Source organism: Nematolebias whitei, chromosome 1, assembly GCF_014905685.2.
Source record: "Nematolebias whitei isolate Nwh7 chromosome 1, NemWhi1, whole genome shotgun sequence".
Classification (NCBI taxonomy): domain Eukaryota; kingdom Metazoa; phylum Chordata; class Actinopteri; order Cyprinodontiformes; family Rivulidae; genus Nematolebias; species Nematolebias whitei.
In genome coordinates this window covers 40,893,184-40,901,808 of record NC_056498.1, presented here as the reverse complement: position 1 = coordinate 40,901,808, position 8,625 = coordinate 40,893,184, and the positions used below count along the sequence as shown (strand labels likewise).

Genomic DNA, 8,625 nt, shown 5'->3' with positions numbered 1-8,625 from the left:
CACGTTCTCTCTGATAAAGTGCAGTGAAACAGATTGTTGCTGTTGAATGTTGAGTTTGGTGTAATCTAAGTGTTTGCCAACAGGTTATGTTTTCAGGATGTCTGTGCACGTGGAGTCTCACACCCAGCTGTCACGCTCACAGATGGAAGTGGTTTTGGAAGAGGTGACTCGACTTCCTGTTTCTTTTTCGGAGTACTTCAATATTTGAACGTATATTTTTTAAACGTGTTTTTGATGTTTTCTGTCCAGGTCTTCAGACACAAAGATTTACCGTCAAAATCTTCCTTGAAAGTTCGCTCTGTTAAACGGTCGGAGCTGTGAAGGTCAGTCAAGGTTAAAACCGAGGAGGATGAGACTACGAGTTGTTTCCTTTTTGTTTGTTTGTCTGTTTTTTTTTTCTTGAATAAATCTAAAATAAATACGGGATTTTCTTTAAATGTCCATTTTTTACATGCGTTCTTCTGCGCCGCCGAAGGATAATCAGATATTTGAAAACTTGTCCAGGTTTGAGGAGGATCCTGACCCAGGAATCCAGACAGACTCAAAGAGTTTAGAAGCAAAAGTAAACAATTATAAAACTAAACTCAAAGTCTTGACGCGCCAGAACGAGCAAAAACAGTTAGAGAAGAGCTCAGGGGCCGGACATCCAGCAGTTATTCTCATTAAGTTTGTTTTATGGTTTAAATCTAGTTTTATTTAAAAATGCACCCATTGTTGGGCCGAACTGAGCTCACCTGTGGCCTGACTTGGCCCCCGGGCCGACAGTTTAGGGTCTGAGGCTGATGAGAAAATGAGGAACAGCTGAGTTCAATGAAACGATGCAGGTGAGAGAAGATCTGAAGTCACAAGAAAACAGGCTGAAATAAAACCTAACCACAAAACATCAAAACAACCAGATAATCCAGATTATAACTTTTATCTTTTGATCAACATAAAATATAAACATTTTTTTGTTACATACATTAGAAAATTAAGCCTGATGGTGTTTTCTGAGCCAGAGTCATAAAATAAGATAAATAATTTAACAAAGAACAGAACATGTGATCAAACCAAAAAGAATGGAGGGAAACCAAAATAAAGGTAATTGATTTGAGAATAATAATTAAAGAATCCTCTCAGGAGCTCTGGAAAATGTAAAAAAAAAAAAAATCAACCTCTTTATTTAATCACTTAAAAATATTTTTATCTCTCGTACCATAAATCAGTGGCGTAGTCGTAGGTTCAGAAGGGAAGCTCAGTACTGTGATCAGAAGGGCGATAGAGTAACAAGCAAGGAGCTGGCAGGTCGATAATCCAAAAGACAGACGTGGGGTCAAGACAAGATGATCAGAGAGAACTGCGACAAGAACGCTGGTCATCTACAAACGGGTTTGATAATCTGGCAGAGAGTGACTGTGAGGCTTAAAGTGCTTGGAACAGGTAGACAGAATGAGCTGGACTGTGCAGAGGGGCGTGAGTGGAGAGCAAGGCTTGGAAAACCTGGCTCCCAGCTGGGATTTGAACTGGGGCAACCTGCTCGCTGACAGGCAGCAGCTCTACCAACTGAGCCACCGTGCTGCCCATGTATTATATCCATATCTCATAATATTACATATCATAAAAGTGATTTTTAAACTCTGGATGGATGGATTCTTTACCACATTAACAAACGTGTAAAATAACTCTAATACTGTTTTTGATCAGTACTGATGTTACAAACTTGTGAGGTTGTTTTCCAGCAGAGCTCCGCTCCTTGTTTCACATTTGATCATCAGGACTGACTCATTCAGCGCAGCAGCAGCTGATTGACAGCTCAGACCAGGCTACACGTGTTTAATGTAATGATGAGGTCACAGCTTCAGACTTCAGCCTTTCATCTCTTCAGACAATACTTTACTCCACCTTTCATAAAAGAGTTTAAGACAAATATAATTTTCAGATTAAATGTAATCTCATATAGTTTACTGGATGATTGCGCACGATCTGTTTGGAAAATGACTCAGTTACTTTAAAGCAGAACTTCAGGTCGGTGTGAAATCCACAGAGGTACAGATGTTTGTGCATGTGTAGGCCAACGTGCTGTAGCGGCCATCTTTCATCGGCTGATTCCAAAAGTAAAATAACTCCACGAGTTTCACTGAACTCAGTCCAGTCATTCACGAGATATTTTGCTAACAGTCGTTTGAAGCAAACCTGTTGCACAACGTTCGTTCAATCTCTGAGTTTCTGTCAGTTTTGTCTTTTCCACAAAAATCCAAATTTAGATTCTTCTTCGTCAGAACCGGGTTTGGTCCACGCGAGTCCGACCAGTCCAGTCAGGGTTAGTTCTTCCAGAAAAGGTCCAACAGTGGTAATTTATATAGATTAACTTTACTGCGGAGTTTCCTTGAAAAGGGGAAAAGGTGCCAAATAATTCTTTATATTTTATTCAGTTTATTCAGAAGTCCTCTCTCCAACAGGTCTAACTTTCTGCCAAGAACCAAACTGGATTTATTTAGTTATTTTAGCTACTTTTAACAAGAGGGAAAATTAAAAACTACCATCTATACAGCATCACTTAGCCCACGGGACGCACGTGGAAAATAAATTATTTCAGGCACAGTATTATTATTATATTATATTATATTATTATTTTATTTTATTACAGACTGTTTTTTTGTCACTGTGATAAATATCAAGCTAAACTGTTTACACATAAATGTCGATCTTTTAAAATAACCATTTTTTTGCGTGTTTTAAACATATATTTATGTATCGTGCAGATTTTTTTCTGTAACATTTTTATTTTGAACAGTTTAATAAATAAAGCATGTTTTCTCTTGTTGTAGTTGGACTGGGACGGGAGGTTAGATCATTTTGACCGAACCGTCTCTGTAAAACTATTTTATATCGATCTTGAATAAAAAGGTTCTGCTTTTTTTTTTTGTTTTGTCTCAAAAGTTTTTTATTTGCATATTTTTTATTTTACAAAGCTTTAGGAAAAGTCACATATAAAAGAAACAGATTGTTAAATCATAAATAGTAAAACATAAAAGTAGGCGCAGCTGAATGTTTTCTACTTGAACCCTGAGTTAAAAGAAAAACTTTTAAAACCTTTTGGAGTGTTTGATCATTTTCACGCTCCTCCAGAACCTACAGATAAACTTGAGAATTTACAATGTACAATAAATTAAATTAGCATTTCAATAAATTATAAAAGCTTACATAAATCAGGTTTTCATCAGCGTACAGTTTACCCACACGCTCCTCTAAATCAAAAAGCTTGGAAATTTCAGCTAATTCCAGCTGTGAGTCATCACTGCAGCTGGAAACGAGCTCGTCCCCTCACGTCGCTCTGCATCAGGACTCAGGTCGGCATGAAGGTCGGCAGCCTGTCGCTCAGTCAGGGTCACCATGGAAACCGTCTGAAAGGATGATAAAATCAAAAACATTAACTATCCTTCACTCCCTGCTCTGTCTATCTCCAGGCTTCTAGCTCGTTCTCAACTACTGGCTCCTGCTCCAAAACCAAAATCGAAACCGTAAGCTCATCAGGTGAACGTGCTGTACTGTTCAGATGAACGGAAGTCATTAAATCAGTGCTAATTTCAAAACAAGAGTCTCACCTATTTGCCCCAGCCCATGCTGATGAACGCCCCCTGGGTGTATTTGGCCTTGACAAATCTCCGTCTCCGTTTATTTTGAGGACAAACCTGGAAAATAACAGCCGAGAACTTGAGCCTAAAATACAGACGCTCAGTGGCGATTCAAGCTTTTCAGTTCAACTTGAATTATTAAAGAGCTGCTCGTCTGATTCAGGAGTTTAAAATCTGCGATGCACAGATTTATCGTACCGGGACACAGATGTTGTCCTTTATGATGCACAGCTGGAGCTGGCAGTGCAGATAGACGTTATCAGGATGCCTGGTGAACTCGAACATGTTGAAGGAGAAGAGGTTGGAGGTTCCCACTCCGTTCCCCTTCACGTGCACCGTGCCATCATCAGGGTTGGCACAGCTGAGCAGAAAAAAAGAGCAATTTTAAATTAAATGTTACCAGAAAGCATATTTGAGCACATTTGAGCACCTTGAGGAGCGTCTCACCCGTCGACGATCAGGTCGTATCGTGGCGTGCTGTCAGGGTTCGGCTCGCTGGTGGCCCAGCAGGACTTGGTCACCACGGCGATCCTCTTTGCGTCCAGCCCCTTGGTCCTCAGCTCCACCCAGACCTTCTGGTCGAGCTTCACGTCAGTATCTGTAGCTACAGCTTTAGAGCATTTCTCATCGATGTAGGGGGTCATGGACACGTTGTACGTCCACTCTCCACTTTTTACTGTCGACACATAGCTGCAGAAGATAAAGAACATCAGCCTTGAGCTCCAAAACCGTTCCAACCAGCTGACAAGAAGCTGTGATTGATGAGAAAACAGAAGCAGCACCTGTTGTCTTTGACTCTGAAGGACACGCTCTTCAGTTCAGGCTGAGAGTTGAAGCAGGAGAACTCGATGAACACTTGGTCGTGGCGAACGATGAGGTCGGTGGTGTTCTGGCTCATGATGGCGTTCGTGTAGTTGATTTCGTTGTTGTTGTACTGCGGGGCGACACGTCCAAAGGCACAAACTGAGAAAAGCTCATTTACGGTTTCACACCGATATATTGATTGGTACCACTTCACAATAAGACTCCCCTTATAGATGGCTAATAAATAGTTTATATTTAAATTATTAAATCCTCTATAAACATTTTATTAATTGTTAATAACTGCTTATTGTGAATTAATTAAGGGTGACAGAGAGACAAAACTGTACCAATTTACAATAAGGCTCTCCTTATAGATGCTAATAAATAGTTTATAGATACATTATTAATTTCTCTATAAACATATTTTAAATAGTTAATAACTGCTTATTATGCAATAATTAAGGGTGACAGAGAGACAAAACTGTACCAATTTACAATAAGGCTCTTCTTATAGATGCTAAAAAAATAGTTTATAGATATGTTATTAATTCCTCTATAAGCACTTTATAAATCATTAATAACTGCTTATTATGCATTACTCAAGGGTGACAGAGAGACAAAACTGTACCACTTTACAATAAGGCTCTGCTTATAGATGCTAAAAAAATAGTTTATAGATATGTTATTAATTCCTCTATAAACATTTTAGAAATCGTTAATTAAGCATTAATTAAGGGTGACAGAGAGACAAAACGATACCACTTTACAATAAGGCTCTCCTTATAGATGGCTAATAAATAGTTTATATTTAAATTATTAAATCTTCTATAAACATTTTATAAATTGTTAATAACTGCTTATTGTGAATTAATTAAGGGTGACAGAGAGACAAAACTGTACCAATTTACAATAAGGCTCTGCTTATAGATGCTAAAAAAATAGTTTATAGTTTTGTTATTAATTCCTCTATAAACACTTTATAAATCGTTAATAACTGCTTATTATGCAATAATTAAGGTTAACAGAGAGACAAATCTGTACCACTTTACAGTAAGCCTCCCCTTATAGATGGCTAATAAGTAATTTATTGATATGTAATTAATTCCTTTATAAACACTTTATAAAATCATTAAAAATTGTTTATTATGCATTAATTAAGGGTGACAGAGACAAAACTGACCAGTTTCTTGCCAATTAGTGAGTCAGATCTGTTCACCTATATATTTCATCTAGAGTTGTTATATGAAACATTTCAGGCTAAGTTACTACACCGTGAGCACAATAAGCATTTGTAAACTTAATATTTTAGGATGTAATATTGGTTGTAGATACTTATGATGTAGTGATAAAGGTATATGCTAAAGAAATGTCTAATATAAGAACTGTAGATGAAATATATAGGTGAACAGATTTGGCAAGAAACTGGCCAGTTTTGTCTCTGTCACCTTTAATTAATGCATGATAAGCAGTTATTAACAATTTATAAAGTATTTATAGAGGAATTAATAACATATCTATAAAATGTTTATTATTATCTATAAGGGGAGCCTTATTGTAAAGCGGTACCTATTTATTTATGTCATGGTTGATTTTAACGAACTTAACAGACGATCTACGTCACAACAAACAAAAAAATCCAAGCTTTAAAGGAGCTGCAGGAGAGTTTGTGTGTATTCAGCTGAAAGTGAAAACTTACGGTGATCTCCGCTCCACAGAGTTTCTCGGTGTTGAAGTTGAACGTCACCATGTTGGACTTCCTGTCCAGCTTCCCCCTGCATCTCTGGTCATTCAGATGTAAGTCTTTGTAGTCGATGCCTCGTTCCTCCATCAGACACTTGGCCAGAGTCAACGAGGCAGAGCTGTGCTTGCAGACTGTTGGCTCACCTACAGACACATTTAATCAAAATACGAACAGTTAGAACGTCTGCCAGTCCCTCAGCCGTCTTGTGCAAACGTCACAGACATACCCAGAGTGTTGGACTCTTTGTACTTGGAGGCGAACTCAGCTCTGCAGAGGCAGGCAGGTTCTCCGCTGAACTTCCACCCACAGAACTCATGATCAGTGCAGATTACGTCCCGACAGTAGGCCTTCGGTGGAGCTGCAGCAGAACACACGGGAACATTACGCTGAAGTTAAAAATCATCAACGTTCTGTGGAAGCAGGTCTTACAGCATTCAGCCTTGGTCCACCAGTCTCCCAGTTCACTGTGTCCGTTCAGGCCGCAGGCCCGGGCGTAGGCCCACAAGAACTGCGTGATGAGAGCGTCCTGCAGAGGATATCTGCACATCGTTGCCTGGCAGGCTTGCATGTAGGGCGTCGGGTCAACGTCGGCGTTGCAGGAGGCGAAGGAGTGTTTGGTCAACATGTTGCAGCTGTTCAACACAACGAGGGAACGATTAAAGCGTTAAACGTTTGTTTTCTCTGTTTCGTTAATGCTAACATCGTGTGACAACCAGGAGGATCTGCTCACCGTTTGATCACTGCTGCACAGTTGACCGAGCTGTCCGGAGCTTCTGTGTGCAGCTTGCAGCTAAAGGGGAGATGAACAGCACAAGTTTATACAACTCTCCCCCCTCACGGGACTCATCCGCACGAGAAGCATCGTTTGACAGAGATGCGTTCATTCAGCAGTCAGCGAGACCAGGCGGTACCTGGCGGGGCTGGAAATGTCCCTGGAGTCAACACACAGACCGGTCAGAGTGGAGTTATGAGGCTCTGAAAGGTTCACCACAGAGAAGACAACAGCTGCTGTTAAAACTGAGCCAACACAGTTTGTTCAAAACTAAATATGCAGAAATTTGAGACTTATTTTCACCGTCCGTGGAGATCTGTGCTGTGGTGCCGTCAAAGAACACGGTGACGGTGTATTCGGAGGTGATGTGCTCTGCAGTAACTCCGGTTTCATCCTCATAAATGTCAATGCCAAAAAAGTTTTTCACTGTCTTGCTGAGGGACACCACTGCGCCGTTCACCTGCATCCAGAAGACGAGGTTCAGGAAACTCGGTGGGTTAGTTTAAAATGGACCACCATGAGTTCAACGTCACAGAGAAGAAGATGAAATTCTGCAGGAGTTTGGGGGACAGGGGTGGATGGGGACGGTTGTCTGTAACTCACCAGGACTCTGCCTCCTTGTTGCAGGACAATGTCTCCAGAACCAGCCACGGACAGAGTCACGCTGTCCACAAAGCTCACGTCTTTACGGCGGCGTTCCAGGAAGTGAGCGAGCACCTCGAAGCCAGCGTCCGTGTCTGACATGAGAGAGTGCCCACACCGATCCACCACATTGTTTAGAAAACCTTGGAAGTCAATGACCGTGGGACCCGTCACGGTGCAGATTTCAGCGACAGCAGCGCCTGAAGATATGGAGACACATGAGAGGAGCGAGGCTCTCACCACAGCAAATACATTGATTATTGGTCAATAAATTATTTGTTTTTAATTACCTGTCAGTGCAATGACAAGACAAAGGTGGTGGAACATCTTGAAAGCTTTCCACACAGCTGATAAAAGCTGGAAGACACAAAGTCGAGAGTCATCTATGGATGACACTGTTCTTCTCACATAATCACTCTGGTCTGATCTTCACACACTCAAAACCATCTCTTACCTGTCTGAAAGGTGACGATGATGAAGGCTTCTGAGCAGGAGCTTCTCTGGAGGTTTTGCTGCCGCTGGACCAGTTCCTCTGCTGATGTCTCAGTGATGAGAGCTCCAATCTGTCTCTTCCTTTATATCTCCTCATCCACACCCAGAAAGGGGAGGGGATGCTGGATGTTTGCTGGAACGACCTTAAACTTCAAAGTAACTTTGATCTCTTTGTGAAACTAGGCTGAGGACAGACAACAGGTAGAAACAATGAACATACCTGAGATGTTAACTCATGCATTGAAGCACGCTGCCGTAACGTCCCTCTACAGGTATGACAATGTGCAATCAAACCACAATTAAAAATCCTTTTAATTTAATTGTTGTTCTTTGCGGTTTTGTGATACACTTAATTTAATTCAGTTTATTTATATAGCGCCAAGTCACAACAGACGTCATCTCAGGATACTGAACAGAAACGTTCACGTACATTATTAAAAAATCAATTAGTAAAATTGACAGCACCTGAAAACATGGAGACATGTTTTCAGGTGCTGTTCCTGTACAAGTGGTGCGAGAGTTTGGTTCTCATTGCTGGTAGTAAGTCGGACCCCTTCAGG

The 8,625-nt window shown here is 40.7% G+C and overlaps 1 protein-coding gene across 1 annotated transcript; it reads right to left on the bottom strand.

Annotated features, from left to right (window-relative positions):
- Positions 1-3,254: 3,254 nt before the first annotated feature.
- Positions 3,255-8,162, bottom strand: LOC119413745 (alpha-tectorin-like). Its single transcript, XM_037680839.1, has 13 exons — positions 8,028-8,162; positions 7,864-7,930; positions 7,535-7,773; positions 7,235-7,391; positions 7,071-7,134; positions 6,890-6,949; positions 6,589-6,791; positions 6,386-6,517; positions 6,115-6,302; positions 4,397-4,548; positions 4,062-4,304; positions 3,813-3,975; positions 3,255-3,383 (listed from the first exon to the last, which is right to left on the bottom strand). The coding sequence occupies exons 1-13, from the start codon at positions 8,160-8,162 to the stop codon at positions 3,255-3,257; spliced, it is 1,932 nt and encodes a 643-aa protein (XP_037536767.1).
- Between the last annotated feature and the right edge of the window lie 463 nt (positions 8,163-8,625).

What these genes read in the sequence shown, in the direction of transcription:
- LOC119413745 (XM_037680839.1), bottom strand. Translation starts at nt 8,162, where the DNA reads ATGAGGAGATATAAAGGAAGAGACAGATTGGAGCTCTCATCACTGAGA. An exon ending in AACAAGGAGGCAGAGTCCTG is followed by an intron (nt 7,392 to 7,534) that starts GTGAGTTACAGA and finishes TTCTGGATGCAG; the next exon opens with GTGAACGGCGCAGTGGTGTC. An exon ending in CAAAGAGTCCAACACTCTGG is followed by an intron (nt 6,303 to 6,385) that starts GTATGTCTGTGA and finishes ATGTGTCTGTAG; the next exon opens with GTGAGCCAACAGTCTGCAAG.